Source organism: Notothenia coriiceps, unplaced genomic scaffold (genome assembly GCF_000735185.1).
Source record: "Notothenia coriiceps isolate Sejong01 unplaced genomic scaffold, NC01 NC01_scaffold00031603, whole genome shotgun sequence".
Taxonomy (NCBI): domain Eukaryota; kingdom Metazoa; phylum Chordata; class Actinopteri; order Perciformes; family Nototheniidae; genus Notothenia; species Notothenia coriiceps.
The window spans coordinates 476,832-504,264 of NW_011364304.1; the positions used below are offsets into that span (position 1 = coordinate 476,832).

The 27,433-nt window shown below is 39.8% G+C and overlaps 2 protein-coding genes across 2 annotated transcripts in view; one reads left to right on the forward strand and one right to left on the reverse strand.

Moving 5' to 3' along the window:
* The window catches only part of LOC104960167 (arf-GAP with dual PH domain-containing protein 1), a 16,031-nt gene extending 7,470 nt beyond the window's left edge, over positions 1–8,561 (forward strand). The window contains exons 5-11 of the mRNA XM_010788142.1: positions 4,695–4,807; positions 4,974–5,120; positions 5,528–5,611; positions 5,871–5,933; positions 6,086–6,157; positions 6,413–6,641; positions 6,734–8,561. Of these exons, the coding sequence (XP_010786444.1) occupies positions 4,695–4,807; positions 4,974–5,120; positions 5,528–5,611; positions 5,871–5,933; positions 6,086–6,157; positions 6,413–6,641; positions 6,734–6,762 (737 nt within the window). The 3' untranslated portion in view covers positions 6,763–8,561. The remainder of the gene's footprint in view (positions 1–4,694; positions 4,808–4,973; positions 5,121–5,527; positions 5,612–5,870; positions 5,934–6,085; positions 6,158–6,412; positions 6,642–6,733) is intronic.
* The window catches only part of LOC104960183 (ras-related protein Rab-26), a 40,632-nt gene continuing 21,034 nt past the window's right edge, over positions 7,836–27,433 (reverse strand). The window contains exons 4-8 of the mRNA XM_010788159.1: positions 26,626–26,701; positions 12,697–12,762; positions 11,965–12,021; positions 9,959–10,035; positions 7,836–9,392 (exon numbers count right to left, since the gene is read on the reverse strand). Coding sequence (XP_010786461.1) covers positions 9,293–9,392; positions 9,959–10,035; positions 11,965–12,021; positions 12,697–12,762; positions 26,626–26,701 — 376 coding nt within the window. The 3' untranslated portion in view covers positions 7,836–9,292. The remainder of the gene's footprint in view (positions 9,393–9,958; positions 10,036–11,964; positions 12,022–12,696; positions 12,763–26,625; positions 26,702–27,433) is intronic.

A 27,433-nucleotide genomic window follows, 5' to 3' on the forward strand; every position in this document is an offset into this window, starting at 1 on the left:
TTTGAACTGCAATCCTCCTGTATGAAAGGTGCTATACTTATTAGTTATTATTATTATTATTATTATTATTATCACATTAACGTTACTTTGTATTCTCCCGTTATTCCTCTTCCTCTTTTCTTTTCTTTTCTTTCCTTTCTTCCCTGGGCACCGGGTATCTTTATTAGTTTCGACATGGTGATGGCTAATTATTGTATTATCGTCAGGTAGTTAGCATCTTTTTTTTCCCCCGAGTCACGGCAGGTCAAGTGTCAGTTCAGAAAAACCGAAAATCGCCCCCCACTTCAACTTACCTGACTACGGGGGGGCGCCATAGTTTATGGGCGCTGTACGCAATGTAGGCGTAGTTAAGATTATAAGATGTACTTTTTTTATCCCAAATTGGGAAATTGTTTTATTATTAAATATCATTACTTTTTTGTTTTCTTCCTCCCAATTTTCGGCGCCCCCCCATGGATGGATGTGCCCTTAGCATTCCTCTATTCCAAGGGCCGGCCCTGCACATTATACTTATGCTTACTCAGGAAAACAAGTAATTGTTTGTGTCTCACACACAACCACTTATTCAACATGGAATGAATCCTCAGCAGGGAAAACTGCATCATACATTTCTGATCAACTGACAATTACACAATTAGAGTTAGTCAATAAGGGAAGAACACTGCTGTCCAACATCAGCTCCTCCCGTCCTCCTTTTTATTCTGCTTTACATGCGATCTTTTCTTATCCTCACCAACCTCTATGAATGCCTACTTGAATATGTGTCACCCTTTTCTCACGGTTAACTGTGTGAAATGTTTTTTTCATTGACTTCCTCACTAAATGTGTATTATTGAACCCGTATCTTGATCTTTTGTGCTTTTGTCATGACAAATGTCTCTTGGTTTATCGCACATTGCAGCCTCATTAAAGAGAGACAGTGGCACCAACCTGTCTGCGTTTCAGACTCAGCTAATCAATAATGGATGCCCCCGCAAAGTGACTGGCAAAGATTATACCGTCACTATCTCCTGAGTTTCTGGAATCTTGTAGCTGTGTCCATGGTCAAGACCTTTGACGACATCCATGTTAAGTGAGTTAAAGTAGTGGAAATATTACTCAGCTAAAAGAAACGAATACTCATCAGTTGTTTTTCCAGTTTGACGGCAAGTTTAAAACAGATGTCGACCACCAACCATTTTGAACAATTGGTAATGACACATTATAATGCAGTTGTAAGTAACACAAAAGGTAAGGCCATTTGTGATTGGTAGATGATTTCTATGTTGTAACAAGGCTTTTTTTGGCATTGGCAGAAGAGATTTGTCACATTTTTCATGGGCGAACCCCACAGCTCTGCTGCTCATCCGACAAATGCTTGTTCCTCACAAATGTGGTACCATTGGAAAGGTAGGAAAACAGGCTTTCCAACGGTATAAGAGTTATTGTCAAAAAGCATTTTTACAACATAGAAATCATCTACCAAACACAAATTGCCTTACTTTTTGTGTTAAGTTTATATGAAGACACTGAGCAGATGTATGGTAACGACAAAGATCAATACATTTATAAACACCTACATCTGCTTGCAAAATAAAACATTAATTACATGTTTATATTAGGGGGATTTAAAGTTAAATTCTAGCACTGAATGAAAAAAAACACACAGTTCTTGAATGCAACTTCCGATATATTTAGTCAGAAATAAACTCACTAGGTTTCAAAAGTGTAGGCACTGGGTGTTGTCATTATAGTGAGACATGTCTGCAATGTGTCATATGTTTTTCCTGATAAAGATAGTCACCAAATACGCAATCTATCAGGTTTTATTGGGTGCTTCCCTTTGTTCCCTTTGTGTGCCGGAAACAGGAAGTTGTGCAACATAGAGTCAGTTAACCTTATTGAAGACATGGTTTGTGGCCATTCTTCGGTTGAACATGTGGAAGACATATTTTTTAAATGTATTTGACAGGGACAGTGCACATTGATTAACATTTCTGTAAATACTCCAGAGTTAGCCAACAGGCAATTTTTCAATCTGCAGTCCCTGGACAGATGTTGAAAGTCATCCTAAAAAAAAATGTCACTTCAAATGACAGGTCAATACAATCAGTAAAACAACATTCAACATAGATGCTTATATTATGATAAAAGCATATATAAAAACAAAACAAAAAGTACATATTCACAAAGCAGACAGATAGCAACAGGCACATGTGTACAAACAGAGCGTTGTAAAGTGCAGATTGTGACTGTGTTGACAGAGCTGATTTTCCACGAAGCATGTTTTTAAATTAGATTTGAATAAACTGCAGGTGTTTTGTTCTCTAATCGTTACTGGGATTGAATTCCACTGTTGTGCAGCTTTAAAAGAAAATGAAGATAGGCTGAATGAGCTCTTCCTTAATGGAACAACACAATCTCCTCTTGTTGCAGCTCTTGTTGACCTAGTTACAGGTTTGCGTATGGTGATAAAATGTCTGAGCGGAGGTGAGGTAAGGCCGTGTATTATGTTATACATGAGGCAAGCATTTGCATATCTAATTACATTTTCCCAGCTCAACAAGTTGTATTTTGTGACGATTGGGCAATGATGAGAATGAACTGATTTCTTATCTACTATTTTAATTGTTTGTTTGTATAATGATTCCAGGGGTTTAAGAGTGGTTGTACAGGCATGTGAGGCATCAGAGCCGCCTCTGATGTACATGCACTCTATGGTTCTATCTCACGTCACCTACTGCTTAACAACATGTTTCTCCACACCCGCCCCGAAAGGGTTTTGTCATTTTTAGAGCCACAGTGTTAGTGTCACACAAATGTTGCAACACGGTTACAATTGGGCAACCTCCTCAGGCCAAACATCATTAGGTCATTTCAGTTATGCCTTCACTGTGAGCTGAACGGGGAAAACGAGGAAAGTCAAAACCTGACTTTAAGGTTTAAAAGATCATATCTGAGTCTCATGACTGTCTAACTCTCCCACTGTGTCTCTGCCTCTTTGTCAATGGCCTCCTGTGTTGTGCTGTGCAGAGGCTGAGGAGCATGTGGCTCTGTGTCTCTGCCACAAAGGGAGAATGGCCTCTTTTGTGTACAAATGTTCTATATATCATTACTTGTATGCCAGGGAAGAAGAGCCCTGATATGTATAAACCTGAAGAAAGACATACACTCTGGTCCAAAACGTGCCATACTCTCCCAAGTGTCTACAAATATTTAACACCCTGTTGTAACAGTGAATGAATTCTCTTGTTGTCCTCTCCACATTCTGACCCTCCTCCTCTCTGCGGAGGAGCAAAACTTCTAGATGAATACATAATTGATGAAGCCATTTATCAACCAGAAGTTTACTGCTGTGTGCTTCCCACATCATGACTACTTTATTACTGTACAAGAAGCAATGAAGGACCAAAGGGATCGGAAGTTATCAGTTTTATTTCACAAAGGAGAGTGGCAATGTACTGGCAAGTCTCTCTAAAGGCATCTCTGTTCTTTGCCCTTTTGTAGCACAAATACTTCTCTTGTACAGCTCCGGGGAAATACTTTTATAGGTTGTTTCTACTGTATCACAGGGGGTTATTTTTATATTTCTGATTATACTGTAGACGTCATCCTCAGTCAAGTTGGAACTGAAACTTATGGGCTCTCAAATGAAATGAAATGAAAATGATAATAGAATATGCTAAAAAGTGGTTAAAGTATCTTGCTACAAATAAAATAATTAAAATAACAATACAAATAAGTAGTTTGCAATATTCTTTTTTAGATTATACCAGCTAATGAGCAATGTCTACGTCTCTAGGTTCCTTAGCTGTGCAAACACGTCTTGTTTATTTAATCTGGAAACCCTAAATAAAGAGCCACTTTATAATTAAAATCCATTTCTCAGATACTTAGAGTAAAAATGATTTTGTTGAATATTGCCGTGTAGTTGATTTGTGCAAGTAAGTTTGTGGGTCTATATTGGGCGTTGAACATAGAGCAATGACGATGCATTTCTTTCTGTTGGCTTATGCTGGATATTGGGCACAGAGAGGCGTGTGTGTGTGTGTGTGTGTGTGTGTGTGTGTGTGTGTGTGTGTGTGTGTGTGTGTGTGTGTGTGTGTGAGTGTGTATGTCTGTGTGTGTGTATGTGTGTGTGTGTGTGTGTGTGTGTGTGTGTGTGTGTGTGTGTGTGTGTGTGTGTGTGTGGTGTGTGGAGGGTGCATTTGTGTTAAGTTTCTTTCAGTAATGTTCAGCCTTGTAGGGAGCCACTAGTTAAAGTTGAATTATTTATGACACAGAGGAGTTCCTCTCACCACTGCCGAACTGCTGAGAATGTTGACCACAAAAGCTAAAGTGCACAAACAATATGACAGGTCTTTGTAACTTAGAAGCTTTCAGCGGTCTCTATTGTTTCCGGATCAGTTTCATGCATAGAATGACATACTTAAAGATCTCTTACACTCTCAAATGGAAACTGCTGCATAATGAAACATTACAGTTTTAAGGCACGTTTTTTTATAACGACCAACACGTAAGCATTAATTTGACTTAATTTACCGCAGAGTCTGTCATAGCTTCATTTTCCCTTTATATTAATCCATTTTGGATTTTCTCTCTTGTGAATTCTTATCTTAGATTTGTGGAATGTTTTGTCTAAAATGTGTGTGTTTTCCCTCTGTGCTGTCTCTATATTCATCCTCTCTGTCACTGTAACGGGACCCTTGTGGCAGGCTACAGAGAGGGGTTTCTATGGAAACGAGGCAGAGACAACGGACAGTTCCTCAGCCGGAAATTTATTCTGTCAGAACGGGAAGGTGTTTTGAAGTATTTCAACAAGCATGATGTGAGTGTTTTATAACACTGTCTATTTTTTTTACTAAATCTGTATTTGATTTGATGAGGAATGTTTAAATCTGCCGTTGTTCAAAATAAGTCACTCTGAAGATATGCAGTGATCTCCATTCTTTTCTATTCTATTCATATTATAACAATGTTTTTCCTCTCTGTAGGCCAGAGAGCCCAAAGCGATATTGAAGATCAACACTGTGAATGCCACTTTCCAGCCAACAAAAATCGGCGTTAACAACGGCCTGCAGATAACATATTTGAAGGACAACAGCACTAGGAATATCTTCATCTACCAGGAGGATGGAAAGGTGAGGGGCAGTGATGCTGTTTGGGGTTTTTTGGTGGGGGAAGAAAAGAGCAGGAGTGTTTGTAGGAAAAGGTATAAGAGTCCCTCTAGTGGAAATGGTTTGTCATTACAAGTATCAGAAGTTTATTTAAATAATAACTATTAATCCTTAATTGCTAAAGGCTTCCAAAAACTCATAAAGCATAATAAATACAATTGTGACAATATGCTGGTCTCTTTCAAATGGAGCACATCTCCCTTGGCTTTAGAGCTTTTAAAAATGCCATTTAGAAAAAGCTATTTTGTCTTATAATGTGTGCCTAATGTATTGCTGGGGTATTTATGGATTATCAGTGCAGACTTTGTGACTGAGGAGAATATTCTTTAGTAAGATTCTGTCACTAAAAGTCCTGATGTCCTTTCTTGAAGGAAATGGTGGACTGGTTCAACGCCATTAGAGCTGCCAGGTATCACTACCTGGAGGTGGCTTTTCCAGGAGCTTCCAAATCTGAGGCGAGTACAGTACATCTACACATACATAAAGTTCAGGCTGAGAATACCTTCAATGCATTACTTTCTCCGATTTAAAAATGACAAGTAAAGCTAATTTGATTGCCGGACTGGGAGAAATAAACATAAATACTTAGTAGTTCAATTATAAATAATAGTTAAATAAAAACGTTTTGTCACACTATTTCTGGGAATCTGGCTTAGGCCCTGCATACATACACTCACACTCATTGATTACTTATTCACTTTTTTGTTTGTCTAGTTATTGCAAAAGCTAACAAGGAACTACATAAAGGAAGGTTACATGGAGAAGACCGGTCCAAAGGTAATGCAGTTTTCTGTTAATGGAATACTCTTTTTACAAATGATGTATAGGTTAGAGAAATATGCTAAACCTATAACAGTGTCTTGCAAAGTATAAAAGCAAAGTTATACATTTGCTGAATGAATTGAGCTAATGCCATGTTTGTCCCACAGCACACAGAGGGCTTCAAGAAGAGATGGTTCACGATGGACGACAGGAGGCTCATGTACTTCAAAGACCCACTGGTATCCAAACTGTTTGCATTAATAAACCCCTTTATGTGTATGTGACCAGCAGATAGTGCTGTGTTCCTTTTACCTACTGTGCATTAGTCTGTTCAAAGGGAAAATGTCTTCAAAATCGTATTAGATATTCATTTTCCTATTAGATCTAAGGTAAATCTAGCTTTTGGCTTTAGCGCCCCATAGTGAAAACTACAAATCAGTTTTTTTTGCTTAATTCAAGATTATCAAACCCTGTGTTCCTCACTCCTCTGCCAGGATGCCTATGCGCGAGGCGAGGTGTTCATTGGCAGTAGGGAAAACAGCTACATCGTGCTCCCGGGCTTCTCCTCGAATATCCAAGGCTACCATTGGCAGTTTGGAATCACCATAGTAACCCCAGACAGGAAGTTTCTCTGTGCGTGTGAGACTGAAGAGGATCAGAAAGACTGGATCGCTGCATTTCAGACGGTTATCAACAGACCAATGCAGCCTCAGGAGTATGCAGGTGAGTTAAACAGCCAACTAAGTTAAATCGTTACTTAGCTCTTTTTCCCTCATTGTTGGAGTCTGATATATTTTTTTATATTCTCTCTGCAGTGGAGGCCTACTTTAAGCACAAACCATGACTGTCGTAGTGTTTGAACACCTGTTGGTGCAGGGAGTGGATCTGTCTGGCCTGAGATCTGTTTTTAGTCTCATTATTGAAGTCTTCATAAAGTCTTAAGGGTGACGAAGAAAAAGACCTGAAGGTGAGACCGTTGGCATTCCCACAGTGACTCCTTCACTGTACCATCCTGCTCAGAATCACTCCTAACTCCCTCATCTGTTATGTGATGTGACTTACAGTATATACGTGAAAGAGGTCAGTCATCTTGACCTTAAAGTGCAAACAATTGCTTGAAGGAATCAGAATTGTTGCTGCTCAGATGTCAAAATACGTTTTTCTATGTTCCAAGTATGAATACTTAAAATACTTTGATGTTTAATACAACTGAAGAAGCCTTGCATTTCAACCAAATGTACAAACAGAGCCCTTCTGGCCAGTTATATGCAAACTAAGAGATTATCTGACAAACTGCAAAGATTCTGTAAATCAGGAACAATACAAACATGGTCTGTATATACTCATTTGTTTTCATGTAGGGGTATAATATTTAATTCTCAATGTATTTATTTTTGTAATTGTCTGATTTGCTATGTGCATCTTTTAATATATATCTGCTATATATTAAGTGCCAAGTATTGCAGGTTTGCTTTATTTTTGCTTTTTTTTTTTAAATATACATTCATGCAGCTAAATATTAACTGCATTGATTTGTTTTCCAATCGCATTTAAGAATTGAATTCCCTTTGTCAAACCAGTACATATTGTGATCCTTTTCAAGTATTGACTTAAGTGATATGATTATTTATCCAGCAGAGGGAGACAAAGGACAAGCTTTACACTTACTATGACCCCCACCCAAAACTTGAGGGACTTGAACTAGCCCAGGACTAAATGCACAAAAGAGAGGTGTGCAGATGCTTTTGCGCAGCATCGCCTTTATATAAAACGAGTGCCCTGCTTAAGCGTCACCAACACTTTATTCTCCACCACACAGCGTTTTCTAACTCATGTTCTGAACTCACTGCGAAGTTGTCTGAGTAAAGCTGAAATGGGGTCACTATTAAGGATAAAAGCCACATTCCCTGTGTTTTATTGTAGTTAACTTTCAGTTACAGGGAAGAAGTTGCACATTAAAAAGTAGTGTAACCAATAATACATTACTCTGAACATCAAGATTCAAGAAATATGAAAAAGTGCAGTACATACTGAACAGAGATAACCAGTTTCTAGACATAAAGTGAAACCTACCAAAGCAAGCTGTACAAAAAGAGGCCTATGCTTCTTTTACAAAGAACAGTTTAATCCTGTTAACAGATGATAAGAAAACGTACTTGTCGGACATTTCAGAAAGCATTGCACTATCTACCCATTTATATATTCATGAATGGAAAAAAAGCTGCCTACTAATGTTTGCACACTGACTACTAATAAAACAAGAGAAATATACACATGTGTGTCGTACACAATACTGTAAGTCTTCATTTCCCCAATATACCCCCAACAATTGCACACATACTCTTATCTACGATCTAAAGTGCTATTTTCCACAGTTATGAAAAGAAAATGTTTCACATCGTGTTTGTAAGATCCTGATTCAAACAATTTAATAACTAAATCATAAATATTAATTTAGAAGAAAGGTTGCATTAGAGCTTTTCAAGACTCAACATTGATCCTCTAATATTGAAAATATACCAAACATGTTTAAGGTTCTTTGACCCATGCACTGCCTTGTTTCTGAATGCTTGTTTAAACTACTGTATATTTCATTTTTGCATCTAGCATGAATTCAAATCTAATAAAATACTTTGTGGCTCACGATGCTCTTCTGTACATCCTATCTTTGTATACAGAATAGCAATATACATGATTAAAAGTAAGACATGTTTCCCTATATCCACAGCTGAATCATGGAAATGCTTAGATTGAGTTTATGCTGGTGAGCTAAACTGGCTCCAAGGAACCTGTTTATTTACTGAAATTAACACTAGATCATGGACCAAACACACATCAAAATACATCTTTTATATTAACATTCATCCACACGCTCTTCAAGAAGAGAACATTCAACCAGAAATACCATAGTAACATTTTAAATGGATGTGAGAAATAAATAGCATTACAAAAGGTATATTGTAAACAGTTTTAAATCCCTTTACAATCAAACCTAAAGGGTGGTGCCTGATTCTGGGTTCAAAATGTCATGCAGCTACGGCAGGAAATGTCCATTAATATGTTAATAATGGAGTTGTGCAGGGTTTATATCTATCTTTTGCACACCACACTACGGGGCTACTTTCACAGCTGCAGGATGGAGATGATTGAGGAAAAGCAGGACCGACAAAACAGAATAGGGCAGTGAGAGGAGTGCAGAACAACAGATGGAGGGCGATTTGAGAGTGGAGAAAAATGAAGGGCAAAAAGATTTATTACTGGAGCCGACTCTTATCTCAGATCAGGCCAGATAGGAAAACCTAGAGTACGAACACGAGTGATCCTCACACATAAACACACACTCTCTCAGATCCAGAGGATGATGAGGGCAGGCTTTAAGACCTGCAGCATCCGGTGGTCTTCATCTCCTTGTTTACATACTCCTGGAGCTTAAACTTCTCAATGGGATCCTTTATAGAGCGGTGCTTCAGCTCCCTGAGACAAAAAGAGATTATAAGGTGAGTTCAAACAAAATGAAGCTAACCTAAACACTGCCAAGTATCATGTTGTGTCTTACGTTTCTCAAAAAACGAATGTCGGAAAGTGTTATGTAAGAACAACGTTTCAAGGTTCTTTATTTGTCATACGAACATAGCTACAGAGTAGTTATGTCGATGAAAATCTTAGGTCACAGGCTTCTCCAACAGTGCAACACAATAATATAGAAAAACAGACAAATATAGTGCAAGTAAATATTAAAAAGTAAATACAAAATGAAAAATAGTTTAAAAAAAGTGAAGTAGTGAAATAAGAGTCTATATGCAAGCTATTGGAATGATATATTAGATAAATAATTACTAAGTAGCAGATGAATGTTATGGATGTTGTTACACCAGCTCTATCATGTATTGTTTTTTGGATAAGTATATAAAATTCACATCAATCACATTTTTATATTCCTTAATGACAGTATTGTGCAGTTAGATCATCTTCATCTTACAATGAAGAAACGTGTCTTAATCAGACCGATGCACACCACTCGTACAGAGAGCGATACTCACTTCGCCACACCGTTGAAGGCCAGCTCTACATTGAGACCTGACCTGGCGCTGGTCTCCATGAAGGGAACTCCGAACTCCTGCAGAGTGAAAGCACTGACAGTTATTGGTGAATCTAGTTTAGAAGACCCAAAAAGATGTACGATTATTAAACACTTTTAAAGGCTCCTGCTTGACCGATACTCCATTTTCTTTTTCTTTGAAATGAAGACTGTTAAAAAAGTTTACAAAAGTTTACAACAGCACTTTTGCAGCACAACAGTGAACTAGTTTACTTTGGGTAAATCCAGCATAGATGTGATAAATATGTCTCCGTGCTTTCCCACTGCAGGGGAATTTGTCTCAGCCCAAAGCGATGATAACTGATGTTCCTCCTTACCTTCCAGTCTGAAGTTACTTTGTGACACTTGATGCTCCCACTTCTTGGGGGAATCTCTTGGCTGTCTGCCATGTGTTCTGTGTGCATGCAGTGAAGCAACAGTCGTGGAGATGGATGAAAGGAAATATTTGCTTCTGGTTTTAGTGCTTTGTGCTTGTATTTGTATCCACCAGGACTATGAAACTGTGTATGACCGGCATGATGAATACATCTTCTGCAGAAGGTCTTACAACTTTGATAGAAAATGACACAAGGCAGAATAATGATAATAATCTAGATCTGAGGTGTCTTTCTTTGATGTATAATAATACATTCGATTTGTAAAGCACCTTTCATTGCTCACAGCAATCCCAAGGTGCTACAGGAGGCATAATAAAAACAAACAAAAGTTGAACAAAAGTTTTTAAAAAGAAAGGTTTGTAGGCCTTTCTTGAAGGCAGTAGTGGTCTGTGGAGTCCTCAGGTGGTCGGGAGGGAATTCCACAGGTGAGGAGCAGCTGCACAGAAAGCCCGATCCCCCATTGGCAGAGTTTGGTCCTCGGGGGGCGAAGCCGAATGTTGGTTGTGGAGCGGAGGCTGCGTGTGGAGGTTTGTGTTGTGAGGAGTTCCTTCAGGTATGGAGGAGCGTTCCCGTGGATGCATTGATGGGCGAGCAGTGCGATCTTGTATTCGATCCAGAATGAGACAGGAAGCCAGTGGAGGGAATGAAGAACGGGTTGTTGTACTTTCTCACCCTCATCAGGATCCTAGCGGCACTGTTCTGTACGCATTGGAGCTTCTGAAGGCTCCCGCTAGGAGTCCCGATGAGGAGAGCGTTGCAGTAATCGAGCTTTGAGGAGACGAAGGCATGGACCAGTTGTTCAGCATCTGACAGGGAGAGTGTGGGACAGAGTTTTGCAATGTGCCTGAGGTGGTAGAAGGCGGGACCTGGTTTGGTGTGCCAACTAAAACAGCTTCTGTTTTGGAGCTATTGAGCTGCAATAAGTTTTGTTGCATCCGAGCTTGTATCTCCTCAATGCAGGTGTTAAGGGATGTTGATGGGAACGGTGATGATGATGGTGACAGTGAGGATGCTTGTGCGATAGGGTCTGTCTATATAGCTGCGTGTCATCAGCATAGCAATGGAATGATATTCAATGCTTGCTGATGACACGGCCAAGGGGCAGAGTGTACAGGATGAACAGAGTGGGCCCGAGAACCGACCCTTGAGGGACACCACAGGTGACAGAGTGTGTCTGGGACCTCGCACCTCCCAAGGAGACGTACTCTGTTCTTCCAGACAGGTAGGACTGGAACCAGCTCAGGGCGGAGTCAGAGAGTCCGATGGTGTGTTTGAAGCGCTGAAGGAGGATGTTATGGTCAACAGTGTCGAATGCTGCAGTCAGATCCAGAAGGATGAGGAGCGATGGGGATCCAGTGTCAGCCGCCATCAACAGGTCGTTTGTGACCCTGACCAGAGCTTGTATCTATCCTATTGGTTTGCAGGTGGTTCCTTTTCCTCAGAGCAGAAAGAAATGATCTCTGGATAATCCCAGCTTTCTTTAACATTCCTAATCTTCTCATATGCCATAGAAATTAAATCCTCCATTCAAATGCAGTTGGAAAATATCAAAGGATTCACTATAATTCACCTTTGCCAGCCTCTCACCATCTTCTCTCTTCACCACCCTCTCATGAGTGGCATCAGCCTGGTGAGACAGAAACACAGAGTCACACACTGAGGCGTCGTGCATCAACATCAGTGCGAAAAACCACAACATCCACCCCCTCACACACTGATCTGCTCGCTATTTGTCCACAGTTTACATACAAGCCTGTCCTGGTGTTCAGGTCTGATGGCAGCTAATGAGTCATGATTGACTCTCAGGATGCTAATTAGGCGCTGATATGGAGTGTTGTGGACTAAGAGACGACAGAGCTCCAAAGCAGAGACATCTGTTCTCTGCTCAGATGGAGGGACGTGAATGGCAATTATGAAAAAAAAGAAAAGTGTAGCAGTGATATTTGCAAATTAGCTGGCTGAGATAATGTCAGATGTTAGCTTTGAAAGAATAAGACAAATTGTAATTGGAGAGATAATAGCCTTTCAACAACATTGCATCTCTACAGCACATTGGGATAAGTTATATCAGACAACAGGCTACTTATTTGCCAGTTAAAAAATATTTTTTGAAAAAGATTTATTGCGAGACTTATCCCAGAAAAGTATGACAAAATAACTTTAGGCAGAACAATTGGCAGTATTGTCATTTAAGTCAATAACTATTTTATCAAAGAAAAGGTAATATAGTATTGAATTGAAACACAGCATATAGTGTTCATGTGTATAGAATATTTCTTCTATCTTTCCCACAATGCCTTGCCTTGTTTCCAAGCAGCATGAGCACCACATCCTGTTGAGCGTATTCATGGATTTCAGTCAGCCATGCCTGTAAAAAGATACAGGACAAAGAGACAAGAGAGAGAGAAGACGGAGGAGAGACATCATGAGTGCAAAAAAAAAACTAAAACCTGAGATAAGAGACAAGAAGGAAGAAATATCTGATACAAATAAAAATGGTTTCCGGGAAGGGAAACCTTGTCTGGGACTTGTCAAGGACAAGCCTGAGCACTTCATGTATTAACCCGAAAAAAGAGGAAGAGGAAAGTGGGAGCGACTACGACATGAAGATGGAGGAAGGAAGACATTTTTTTTGAACAGACAAAAAAAACGTAGGCAAGGACAAAGAGATAAAAGCAATAACTAGCATCTGAGAAAGATGAACACTGTGAGAGGGAAGGTGTCTGTAACACCCAGTTTAAATCAACACCGTCTGATCCATCCGTCCTTCCTTAACTACAGTTTGTACACAGGGGAAAGCTTTACAGGCGAACAAAATGCACTGTATGAGGCCAACAGCACTTAAAGCATCCAGTCATGAGCTTTTAATCAGCTCAGACGACACCTGCAGACCCCACCTGCTGAAATAATATCCCTCATCTCAGCACAAATCCTAATTAAACCACAGTGAATTACTCTACATTGGATTTCTGACTGAGGTGATTAATTGTCCTTTCCTCTGTTAGTCCTTCTCCAGAGCAGTTTCAAGGCCTCTGGAATGAATCAGTGATGACTGTATTCGCAAAGGGACTTCACCGGGGTCCCCTCCAGCCAAAGGTGATGTGAAATAACAGGATGAGATAAGAAATGTGTGGATGTCTGAATGCCTGAATATCAGAGAGGTTAAGAAAGAATATGCATGAGTCAATTGGAAGACTTAATATAAACAGTAGGTGATGCATCAAAATGTATAAAACATGCGCAATTATGAACTTGTTTCCATCTTTCAGTGTCCCATTTGCTGTCCGTAGCATTTTTAAACCTTCTCCCAGTATATTAGTATTCAGACGTAGTTAAACCCCCACACAGTGACCTGACAGTGGAGCCTCGAGCCTTCCCCCAGACAATGACACATCCAACAGAATGATGCACCACCCTCTACAGGCTCACATGGTTGGCATTGAATGACAAAATGCTCACACCCACAGGTGCTAATAAATAACAATATCTGCATTTTAGTCATCACCCCATACTACAAACTGAGAAAGTGAGTGACTTGCTGCCTGAGTCCAAATGCTTAGTACTCACAAGGGAGAAGATGACATTTAAAAAAAGAAAGTATTTATCCGTTTAAAACAAATAAAATCAAGAAATCAATGTTGAATCAGGTTTGTAATGTGGTGTGCTTAATGAGGTCAGAGAGGTCAGTTGGTTTGAGAGATGGTCGCCCTGAGTTTCATTAATAAGGCAGCCAGCTCCACCTGTGGGGAGTGGAGGGCAGATCAAGAGCTATATTTAAAGCGATAAGAAATAAGGTCTGTGTGAGCCCTCTGATTTTCTGAGATAGCTGAGAAAAGATTGCGTTTGGTCGTCTGAATTTGGCTTTCATCCTGTGCTGAAGGAGTGGAATGTCACCGAGAAGCATTTTCCATATGGATAATTACCTGCTCCATGCATAATTACATTACTTGTCAAGGATTTGTCAACTGTTTGCCATAATTGCTTTTTGAAAATGGCTCGTCTCTGAAGTCTGCTCATGCTTTTAAATAACCTGTTTGTATGAGGAAACCTGTGTCATTCAAATTAACATACTGCTGTGAACGTTTGGCCTTTGTTTTAAAAAGGTTGTTCATCTACCCCCCCCCCCTTTTGCACATTTCCCTCTCCCACATGAATTTGACAGCTTGCCTCTGTGACTCTCTCCATATGCTGCGATTACTGATGAAGTGTTTATAAACCATAGCTCGTAATTAGATCAGTCAGGTGGTTATTATAGCGCACTGCCACACGGGTCATTTCATAGATTCATCATTTACTCCAGAAGGTGTCACTTGTCACCCCCATCCAAGAACATTTAAGTCTCCTATTATCATTCATCGCGAATGACAAGTGGACAAACTGAACAGCAACAACAGATCAATTCAGTGTGATTTAGATATCATCATTTGAATATAAGGCAAGGCAAGTTTATTTATAAAGCACTTTTCAACACAAGGCAATTCAAAGTGCTTTATAAAAAATGAAAGACATTAAGAAAATGGCATTTAAAATCAGTCTAAGGGAGATTAGACATGTTGGTGCATTTATATGCTCCGATAGTTGATGCTCAAAAAAACAACACAACTGCATTTAGAGACCAGCCTCCAGCAAGTGATAATTGAAGAGTAAACAAGCTTACATAGATAATGACACTGTGATGAACAGCCATCTGAGAGCCATTACATCCCTGTGAGAAGCTGAACAAACAGTGCCATCCTGTCAGGTCTCTCCTCCAAACAATGTAAGCCTGAAACATGAGGCTCTGGAGCGACAGTATTTTACAGTAAAAAAAAAAAAAGCCAGTTGCCATACCTGAAGGAAGGAAGATTCATTTGAATTGAAGACTAATATCTGGATCTCTTGCCAAATGTCAGAGTACAACGTAGGGCTGCTCGATTATGGGAAAAATCATAATCTCTATTATTTTGGTCAATAATTGATATCACGATTATTAAAAACGATTATCCATTTACTTTGAAAACATCCAATTATTGAAAAAAAATGTGAACAGTATGTTTTTAACAGTTGATTATTCTGAACTTTAAGTATAATTCAACTGAAAAACTAAAAAAAAAAAAAAAGTTTTATTTCGATGTTTTCATAATTGTTGCAAGCCAAAATCGTAATTGCGATTAAAATACAATTAATTGAGCAGTCCTAGTACAACGTGGCCCAGTGGCAGAAGAGGTAATAAATGTCTCTGCTCGTTGCCTTGGCAATTACAAACAGTCTGGCACATCAGAGGCAGCTGGGAGTTTGTTTTGCATGCAAGGGCAAAAATACTTTACTACCTTTGGATTTCTCAGTAGTCAGGGCTCTGATGAATTAAAATGTTGATGCAATATTTGAATTTGACAAAATGAGAATTAGTTGGCATTTGCTCCAATATAGAATTCTTAATACATCGTTGAAACTCACACTGCTCAACTGTAGAAGTAAGAGACGATAACAAAAGGCAGAGAGGACGATGCGACAGAGGGAGAGAACGAGCGAACGAGCCAGAGATGTGACAGAGAGGGTGCCAAAAGGAAGCAAGATGGAGAGACAGACAGTGACACAGAAAGACAAGACAAAGACAAAAAGATCTTTCTTAGAGGAGGGAAGATAAAAAGGCAGATGGCTGCTGCGGTGTGACATTGGTGTGACAAGTTGTCACTGGTGGAGGTTTGTGAGGGTACTTCTGATGTTGCCCGATTTCCGTTTGTTGTCAATGAGAAGAAAAAGCAGAGATGTGTCCTGCATTGGGAAGACTAGTCATATCTGCTGGTAAAGGAATACTTCCTTTTTCTTCCAGAGACAGGGAGAGTTGTTTACCTACCAGAACCCAACAGCATGTCTAATCTTTACGTACAATTTCATCAGATAGTTTAAATCTCAGTTTCACATTCACCATTCAACATATAGGATATTTGACTTTGAGGTCTGTATTCAAATATATTGCCATTTCTCAAATTAAGGGATCAGTACCTAAACACGGGTTATGTATAGGCGCTTAAATATTGTTGAAATGATAGCTAGCTTGTGTGCTATCAAGACCCCTAGTTGTAAAGTATTGCTTGATTACAAGATGAAAACTGATAACACAACATGTGTTGCCATATTAAACTCTTTTCATAAAAAAAAAACATAACATCTGAATGGTGTCCTTGAACCAGACAGACGGCAGGAGTCTGCCCCCAACAACCGGCAGAGTCGCACTGAGCCATAGAGGAGAAAGTAGGACTTCTCCCCTGAGAGCAGGTTTAAGCTCCGAGAGGCAGCTCAGTTACATGATGTCACAATCTGACACGCAAGGAGGAGAAATCCTGTCACACATTCATGCAGGTACACAACCAACATCAATATTTGATTCATGCCAAACCAGGGTTCATAATTCTGTCATTGGCATTTTCAGATCTGCTTGTTGACATTTGTGGAATCACAGATTTTATTGGCACATCAAATATCTTCATGTGATCAAGTCCCTTTTGTATAGTAATACTGTACATCATAAGAAAGAATCAAACACTGAATACAACAGATAGTAAGCTGTTTTCTGTGGCCTGAAAGAGATGTTTATATAAGAGCAGCTGAACCGTCTGTCTGCTAGCAAACATGGGTGTGAGACATGTCTGGATGACTGATGTGCTTCAAAAAGCTGCAATGAGAGTGAGCCTGGTATAAAAAGGAACTATCCTCACCTCTCTCCACGCTCTCAAATTAGTTTATGTGCTGTAGAAGCTGAACATATGCATTGACCCTAAACCTGTGTCTTTCAGTCAGGGATAGGTTTATACCGGTGTAAACAAATAAACCTAATAAAAAGCTATTCATTTTGGAGTGGAAGCTTTGATTTATATTTAACCAACCCTGTGGATGAAAATACCAAATGGATGTTAGAATGAATAAAATGATTGCTGCTTTGCTGCAAGGAAAACTTCTCCTTGTTATTCATCAGTTTACTTTTTTATGGATATTAATACGATTCAGCTTGGCCATGAGCAGACGGCACAAAGACAAAACAAATTGCCAAAGGGAGAAAAATTACTGTTGAGCTAAGTATAAAACAAGGTCAACACAACATTCGCAGATTCAGGTTGTTTCTTGGAGAAAGAACAAGCCAAAAGAAAGTACTGGAAACCATGCCATGGTCTCTAACTTGCTCTGAAACTGCAACATGTGGACATATGTAAATATTCAGTTTCAGGTTAAAGTGTTAGAGAAAAGGCAAGGAAAAAAAGTCCTGACCAAACTATAACAACCACTAACTCCCCCAATTGGTTGCCTGCATTTTCCGCATACATATATTTGACTTCTTTGATGTGCCTCGTGTCCGTGTCATATTAAAGATTGTGCCATATTCTTTACTTTAATGTGCTTAATTTAATATGTACATTTAGAAGTGTTTTTCAGCAGATCTTTCCCTACTTTATGACAACATCTACATACCTCTCAAAATGACTTTCATTAGAGGGAGAAAAGCAGAGGAGAAAGTCTAATTATGTGTTTCATTTGCGGCAAGTCAAGAGGTAAATGAAATCAGTTCAGACACTGCCAGTGCAAGGCAGCAAGGCTGGATTTCTATTTCCTCAAATTATGATTCTATGAATATAAAAAAGGGAATTCATAATATTAAAAAAAAATGGGAATAGAAAGGAGTACGTCCAATCTCAAGTGCAGTCGAAATGGAGATTCAGAGCAAGTAGGCTGAAAGCTCCTAACACTGCAGTAAACTAACTTGCAAGTGTGCAACTTTTTCCTTAAAATAAACAAATATATATGCACCATGCATCTAACCGAGCTGCTGGCAGTTTTTGAGATTGTGTCCTCATTATCCTGATGCCCTGTGTGCCATCTGCACCAATTTGTTTCCAGAGACATGCAATGTGTGTCACAGGAGTATGTTGGGCTCAGCGCCTTCCTGTCAATCACACTGACATCTTGTCAGTCCTTTTATCAGTCCTTGTAAACACATTTCGTCTCTTTCAAATCTTTTTTTGTGGTCTAAAAAGGAGCTTCTATTCTAGGCAGAAAAACACTTCTTCATATGAAGGGATTTCATTATCTAGATGTTATTTCACAATTCAAATTAAGACAATAAAACAAAGAACATGATCAAAAAGAACGTGTAGAAAATCTCAGAAAGCACCTCAAGCCACATGCAGACTTCACCGACTTCAAAACAGTCAGCCGTGTGGGAGGAGGGTGGCCACTGCTGAGAGATTTTGACATCCTACCATGATATTGTTTGTTCCTCTTACTTAAAAGAACCCAACAACACTTTAGATCCCGTGCTAATGTCTTGCCATGTTGTAAGCTTGTTTGACACCAAGTGGATTCTGGTACAACAGTCTAAACACAAAACAGCAGTGGCATTAAGCACCAAACATTAACAGCAACTTAAATGCTCCATTTCATTCCTCTGGCCACCGGCACATTTTACAGTATGACCATTTACTCAAAAAAACTATGCAGGGCATAGCTAACATCAGAATGCTAATAGATACAACACTTAATGCTAGTCTACGGTTTTTCCATGAGGACCTTTCTAGTTAAGTATGTCACAATCTGTTGCTACTTACAAAACACAACACCCTAATTCTCAAACAATGGCATAGTACAACTGGATAATCCACAGAACTTGTAATAAAAGTTTAAGGTTGCTGTTTACAAATTAAATCAGTCTTCTTCAAAATCGAATGAATATAATCAGTGTTGATATTAACACTTGTATAAGGCAACTACATTTTTTAACAGGCCACTTGCTATTCTGAACATATAATTGAAATCAACTGTCGAACAAGAGCTATAAAGTCCTTGTGTATGCAAGATAAAGAACTGCATGGATGGGATTAAAGTTCAGAGATAACACAACAAACATTGACAACGTTTCTGCACTTTTCATGCCAGTTAGAGATAAAGACAGAAGAGATGGACCGTGACAGAATCAAGAGAGCTTTTTGTGCTGGACTTTTTCAACATTAAGAATATTTTTCTGAGACCAACTGTTTACTTTTGCCAAAGAGCGGAAACATATCTCAGTAAACAAAAGCACCAACTGTCAATAGTTGTGACAAACAGGAAAGATGATGCAAAAACACATAGATGGAGAATAAAAGTGGACCTAAAACCGAACCTTGTGGTACACCATTTGCAATGTTTAACCACTCAGAAGAGCCCATCAAACTGAACACATCAGGACCTTTCAGAGAGGTAGTTCACAAACCACCCCACTGCATGGCTGGATATGCCAGTCCTCTCCAGCTTCTGCTTCAGGATATGATGATCGACGGTATCGAACGCTTTGGAAAGATAAATAAACGGAGCTGCACAACTCTGCTTTTTGTCTATACCCGCAATGTCATTCACCATTTTCATTGTCGCAGTGACGGCCCGTCCACACTACAGCTTCAAAAAAAGCTTGGAGCTGGGCGTGTCTGAAGCTTGGGGATTTTATTCGAGCACCGCGACCAACAACCAATCACATGAATGTCCCGCCCCCGGCATACAAAGCAAAAAACCCCNNNNAAGTGGACCTAAAACCGAACCTTGTGGTACACCATTTGCAATGTTTAACCACTCAGAAGAGCCCATCAAACTGAACACATCAGGACCTTTCAGAGAGGTAGTTCACAAACCACCCCACTGCATGGCTGGATATGCCAACTACTGAGTAGCCTCTGCTAAAGGAAAGTGACCTGTCTCTGCATGAAATGGCACTTCTCTGGATGTAGCTTCAAGCCAGTGGCTCTGATCCTTTCCAGCACCACTCGTAGAGATCCCAGGGCCGCCTCAAACGAGCTGCCATGCACCAGAATGTCGTCCCGGTAAACCAAGCACTGCTGACGGGGAATATCAGACAGCACGCTCGTGAACTGTCAACGGGGGGGTGGGACGCTCTCTCGGGAACGTGTTAGCACGTGTTATAAATGCCCACAGCACCTCGCAGGAGCACGCACAGCGTAAAGCAAATAACTTTTGTTGATCTGTTCGGCAAAGTTAGGTTTGTCAACAAAAGTTATTTGCTTTACGCTGTGCGTGCTCCTGCGAGGTGCTGTGGGCATTTATAACACGTGCTAACACGTNAAGTCGATGGTGCTGCTCATTGCGTCATCGTTTGCGTCATGACGTAACCGTTTGTGTGCCTGCTTCATAAAGCCAAACCGTGCGGAAACCCCTCACAGCTCGCCAACAATGGCCGATTCTCCAGCTTCCTCTGTACCTCTTCGGAAGACCAGATTCCCAGTAGATAGCTGGTCTCTTCAGTGGACCACTGCTGCTTAAGTTTCTCCATCGTTGTGTACAAACTGGATAAAACGCCGGCTTTTTGTTGTTGTTCAGGAGTTGATCCCGCCCCTGCCCCCGCCTCGACGTAAGCGTGACGTATGTGGTGCTTTTGCTCTGGCTGGACAATTTTTTTTTGGTGCTCGCAATGAACCGGATTCCAGAGCTAAGAGGCTGCTCCGCTGCGGTGTGAACAGGAAAACCCGGTGCTTTTCAAGCTCCTGCTCCAAACCGGCCCTGAAACACCGTTGGTGGGAATGAGGTAAGGGAGAAATATAAGCTTCAAAGGAGGAACGGACGGACGGTGAATTGGCACCGTTAATCAAAGTGTTTGTGTGGATTAGAGCTGTAACCCTTTTTTTTATTTTTTTATTATTCATTTATATTTTAACTTATAATGCTGCGATTTATGGTTGCAGGTTCTAAAATGTGACAATCTATTCAAACTTTAATACATTTTAGGATGAAATATTGTTCTATACACCAGCACATTTTACTGTCATACTCTATAGTTATTAGCTACAGATTTAAACTTGATTGTAACAAATGAAACCATTCAACAGTATCAAATCCAATATTATAATAAAACAGACGGTGGCCATTCTGCCCAAAAAGCACTTTTAGAAATCACTGTTTCGACCACTGGTAAATGGAAAATTGTACATTTTGATGACGTCAGCATGTGTTGTAGGATACAAGGTCCTGGGCATTTTTGACTGAGAGAATTATTGTCATTTAAATTATGAATACAAATGTTTGGTAGTTACAGTCCTAGTCTTTAACTGAAAAAAACTGACTCAAACCAAACACGTCACATGAATACAAGCACGCACTTGAGGCAGGCTGAGTGAGCAATCTTGTGTTTGCAACATTGACTCAAGGCTGTCCATCCTTAGTGATGGCACTCTGAAAATAGATTTATTTAGGACAAATTGAAAAGATTCAATGTGTTTGACATTTAAAAAAGACAAAACCCTCTCTGTATTTTGCTTTTTGCACCCTAGCTGACGTGTGATGTTCATTTTCAAGTGGCTGAAAGTCTTCAGATGTCATGTTTTTGAGTGACTCATGCAACAAGTGAAGGCTAGTCATAGCTGGGACTCAGTTTGGAGAACTACATGCCCTTTGCTAACGTTTGATTTTAATCACCCAGTGTTTTTAGTTTTGTTCCAAAATTAAGTTGATCATCTTTTGTATTGATGTTGTAGATGAGCAGAGTCAAAATAGAATTGAACTAATGAGGGAAGCAGAAAGGTCGATGTCTTGACAAACTGAAGGATGCTAATGGAGTTCTGTGTTTGAGTCTCCCTACTACTATTGACCAAAGGCTGGTCCAATAATGTGTCAATTTACATCAGAGCTTCTGATCCTGAGGACATGGAGGAGGTGAGACTTAAGGTTTCTGTGTCTTTTTAAATATTGAGCTTGTAGTCCTGCTGCAGATGTTGGGGCTTTAATGAGCTTTGATACCATAAGTAATCTTTGTCTCACCATTATAAACCTCTGGAGGATGAGCCTTTGAATGTTATGACAGAGAAAAGTTTCCGATACCATCATGTGTGTCTGTAATGCACATTTTAAAGAGCAAGCACTAGATAATAGATGGAAAAAATATATAAATAGATGGGAAATAAGACCGCAGGGAGACAGGCAGCGCTGGCATGTGAGAGGACGATGGCGGACCCATCATAAAAATCAAGCTTTGACTCGATGATTACATCTTCTTCTGAAGGCTTCCGCTCCTCTGTGATACTTCCTGTCATTGTGCATATCTTTGACAGTCTGCCACACACGGCTGTATTTATGCATCTGTCTTTCACTTGTTTCCAGCCTTATACATTTTGTATTTATAGTTGATGGCTGACTGATTTCTCCATTATCCACTTTCACCCGCATGCCAGCCTGTCTGCACGCCTACCTCCTCTGAGTGGGTGAAATTACAGTGCCAAGCTTCATCATGCCATCAAGTGGCAGTAATGTTTTTTTAACTGTATGAAAAATGAATTAAATTAGGATGAAATTGGAGCTACAGTAAGAGCCAGAGGCACAGTTGCACAGACAAAAACAGGCAGTGATTGTGTGAGTACATGTAACTTACATTTTTTTTTTTGCAATGTCAGTAATTGTTATTTCTCATTCTATGATTTGCTGTGATGTTCTTTCTAATTTGGTGTGTAACGAGCCTCAAACCTCAATAAAAGTGTATTCCGCTTAACTTGACTGTTCAACGGAGTGCATGTGTTACCTTGTGAATATGTGTATTGGGTAGTGGTTTATTTCTGCCTTGAGATATGTTTGTAATGAATGAAAAGCAGCTTTGCCACCTGCTGCCCTAATGTCACTGAGACGCAGAGAGCGGGCCCTGAGGAGCACCATGAATATTTAACCAGGGCATGAAAGAGATGCGAAGATACTTGTTTTAATATGGGAGCCTCGCTGGAGTGAAAGACAGAAATGTTGAAGAAACATAAAGGAAGATGAGATGGATGTTGTTCAACAAAGATTTCAGAACATAATAATAAAAATTTTACGAGGACACACTATAGATTTTGACACTTTTTTTCCTCCAGTAAAGATATTTAAGGCTCATTTCAAGCTTAATAGCAGAAAATAAATGCCATTTTACAATTTTCTGTTTTGAATTTCATTTATATCAATGTGATTAGGCTTCTCACAAACGGATGCAAGTACACATGGCTATAACTAAAAGGTAAACAAAATGAATAAAAGTAAATAATAATAAAGTAGAACAAATATAATTTATAGATTTTAATAAACACGCAAACTATTTATAAAGCGAACATAAAAAAACAATGTACACATACAGTATAATGCACATTCAAATTCCTTCATCCATCAAAGGTTGCACAACATCAGAGATGAACACTATTACTAGATGAACACTGTTTACTAGTGATCAAAAACTCCACATTAACAGTCGGTGCGGTCATCACAACGTATACCAACAAACTCTGTTATCTGGTTGAAATGTCAAGGTAGAGGCACTAAAGTGAAGTCTATTCTGGGATAGATTCTCTTGTTAGGACCTGCTCATGGCAGTCTTGTAAAAAATCGATAATACAGCAACACAAAAAGGCTGAGTTTTGATCACACCAAGTGTTTCTACAGGTTAGAGTAAAAAAATGAAATCCAAACCATCGGCTTTTCCAAGGAGCATCTTTAATCTGAAACATGGAGGGATGTAAAAAAGGACGGTGTCAAATTTTCAAATGCTTTATGCTCGTTGGAGTAAAAATTAAAAAAGTGTTTTGTGAGAGCAGACAGATGAACACAAAACATTTCTTCTTATCGTGGTCATTTTCCTACCCCGTGATCCGAGCTCCTTAAGTGTAACACATTAATGAATTCCATGAGGTCTATACAGTACATGTAGATTGCAATATTTATGGGTCTTGTTTAATGTGATTTTTTTTTTTTTACGCTGGAGCCACACGAGGACGATAACGCAAACGGACCACAATCATTATCAAAAAAGTCTTCCGTCCACAGGCACCAGAAACGTCTCCGTTCACACGGGACCGCTTGAAAGCGCTGGAGACGCTGTAGTACATATGCCAGGCCTGTAAGTGGCGCTGTAGTCCTGCCACAAAAGCAGCGAAGAAGACTTCCCGCGCATGGTTGCCCTTCTGTTTATTCTCCGCTGTGGACGCTCTGGCTCTTTTTCTCCCTCCCCGAGGGACGAGGGGACCGTGCGGCAGAGTTTCAGTTAGATTTGTTTTTCGCCGGTCAACATGTCCGTTAAAGTTTAAATCATCCAGACAAAATTAGTTATTATAATAATAAAAAACTGAGTCTCTTTTCCTCCCCCTCTTCTGACAGCCCAGCAGATGATCTATTGCTTCAACGTTATCAGGAAATGATCGTATAGGCGTAAACACGGATCCGTTTGCCCCCCCCAGAGAGTTTCGTTTGCAGATCTACCCACCTTGGGACCCGTTATCGTTTTCTGCGTTTCCATGTCGGCCTTGTGTGGCCGAACCTTCTCTCTGATAGTGAACTGTAGCAGATACGACCGTTATCGTCCTCCTGTGGCCGGGGCTTCTGTCTCCAGGAGAATACTCAGTGCATTTTAATGAAAGTACTTGTAAAAGAGTGTCTTGTGGTTTTAAAATGCTGATGACAACGTATTCAGGATCTTGAGAAGAGAAGGCCATTTTTAGACCATTTTGTATCGATGTTATTACAGGATGTATAACTAGCACTGGTTTACTGATTATGATCTGAATATGGGCTGAAAATTACTGAAGCAAAGCCAATCTCTAATGGCAGGATAGACGCGCTCCGAAATTGCTAAACAGCGTGCTATAAAAAGGAAGGTGGAGAGAAGGGATGAAGAGGATTGGAGATGCTTTTTATTTGGTGTAAAATAGGATTGAGCGGTACTATCTTGGTAATTTCATCTAAATAAAATTTACAACAGGTAAAATGAAATGCTACATTAATATTATATCAAATGACAGAAATGAATGCACTTCTGTGATAACCATCAAAACGGGCTGATACAACTCTGGTCTGTGCAGGGAGGGTCAAGATGTTGTTGTGGGTACAGTATGCTCCAGTATGCGTTTGTCTGTCAGCATGACTTACAAACCTTGACAGCTGGGAGTTGAGTTGAATTCAGAGCTGTACCTCACCCTCGCCCTCACTTCTTCACTTATTTCCCCCATTACTTTGATTTCTGACGTGTGTGTGTTGTGGCCCGGCTGCCTTATGCACCATTGAGCTCTTAGAGAAAAAAGAAGAGATATCGAGGAACAGCTCCTTATAAACTGTAGATTCTCTCATTATTTTTAATCGGTACAGTATATTTGTCTCTTATGCAATCTTTTTGTTGCTATCATGCTCCCGTTCTTTGCCTCAAGCTGCTTATATTAATGTTTTATTGGCTCACGCTTTGCAGGCCCTTCTTAAAGATCCTTGTGCATTTGTGATTTATTATACCTGTGAAGTGCTGTTACAGTAATTCTGTACTTACGGCCTTTTCACTCATGTATCTTTTGGAGTGGAAAGATTAACCGGTTCACATCTGGCTTGTGAAGTGTGAATTTGAAACATGTGTTATGTTTGGAGGAAATACAATTGAAGAGAAGGTGGTGCAAGCTTCTCTGGTTTCCCTTTTTGTAAATTGTAACTACACATGGCTGAGCTGTGACTGCTTGTTAGATGTTAAAGCTTGAAGAAGTTTTGAAAGTAAAGTGGAGACAGAGTTGCTGGACGTTTGATTGACGGTCTTTAATCTACTATAATTTAATTCCTCTAAACCTTAATACTGTTAATCTTACCACAGTAGGCTTAGTCATACAAGCTGCTCATATACTTTTTTTTAATCCTGCTCAGTCCAGCCTCTGTTCTCACTAAATCTCTCATTATATCCTCTTCTGGTTGATTTAAAGTAATTCCTCTTAACAAATCCAACATAATTATCAATGCAATCAAGCCAGACTTACCATCCCAATCCTCACAGTGCTATCATGAACATCTTTTTCAAGGTCACTAAATATTTATGAAGCCTCCGATCACATTGTAGGTTGTTTTTAGTAACAACAACAACAACAACAACAACAGGGAGACCGTCTTTTGGGACTCTGATTCCTATCAGGGCATACGAACTACAGCTCGTTTTGTCTGTGAATATGTATGAGATTCCCCCTTTAGGACTCTCGGGGAGGTAAATCAACTAAGGCCGTATCTCTTTCCAAGTGCTCGGCTGGGAGATTAGCAGCAACTCGTCAGGGTTGAATATCTTCTGTTCCTCCTCGGGCATCGAGGAATTAAAAGGGCAGCAGCGGCTCGCAGGAACAACTTAGGAAGGATGGTGATGGGAGGTGGGGGTGGTGCTTAAGAGCATTGCTGTGGCACCAGGTGATGTATTCTCCACATGCATAGTGGGAGGCCTAATGTGGTTAATAAAACATCATGACCTCCTAACTTCTTCAGACATCACCAGCTCAATGAACGTAGGAAATGCATGTGGTGGATTCATGTGGTGATAGATGTCCAGGACTGTCATTTACTTTAGAATCATGTCCTCTTGAGACGTTGAAGACAAAACATAGGCAAATGTACAGTCATTTTCAGCCACTTCGAATTGGCCAATGACTGTACAATCAATGTTATATTCATGGTTCCCAGAGGATGAATCCCACTGACTGTGATGATCCCTTTTCCTCCAGCACCACCACAACACAAACATCTGTGTTTTTTAGTAACAGTTCAACTTCTGAATGGACTTGAATTAAGTTTGTTACATGCATCCGAGGATGAGGAGGATAATATGTCTCTTTAACCTAGTAAGCAGATGCCAAAATTATATAAATAACATTGATTGCTATGAGATTTGGTACAGACATTTGTGTTCTCCCTCAGGATGGTACTCTACTGATTCAAATGCGTTATCCAATACTTTGGTTTGCGACCTGCCGCAAACTATTGGCATACACATTTAGTTTTCCAAGCAAAAAAGACTAATCATTCTGATTACAGCTTCTCAGAGGTGACATGTTGCTCCTTTTCTTTCTTATATTTGTTAGTAAATAGATTTTGTTTGGGTATAACAAGAGACTGACACCACATTAGGCACAGGGAACTTAACTTTAACTTGTTCATGTTCTACTGTATACCGAAATGATTAATTGAGAAAATCTGCAAATTAATTGATAAGGAAAATAATTAGGGACCGTTAAGCTCCGACGCTATTGGTCTTTTTATCGGTACTGGAGACATTTAAAACATGTCAT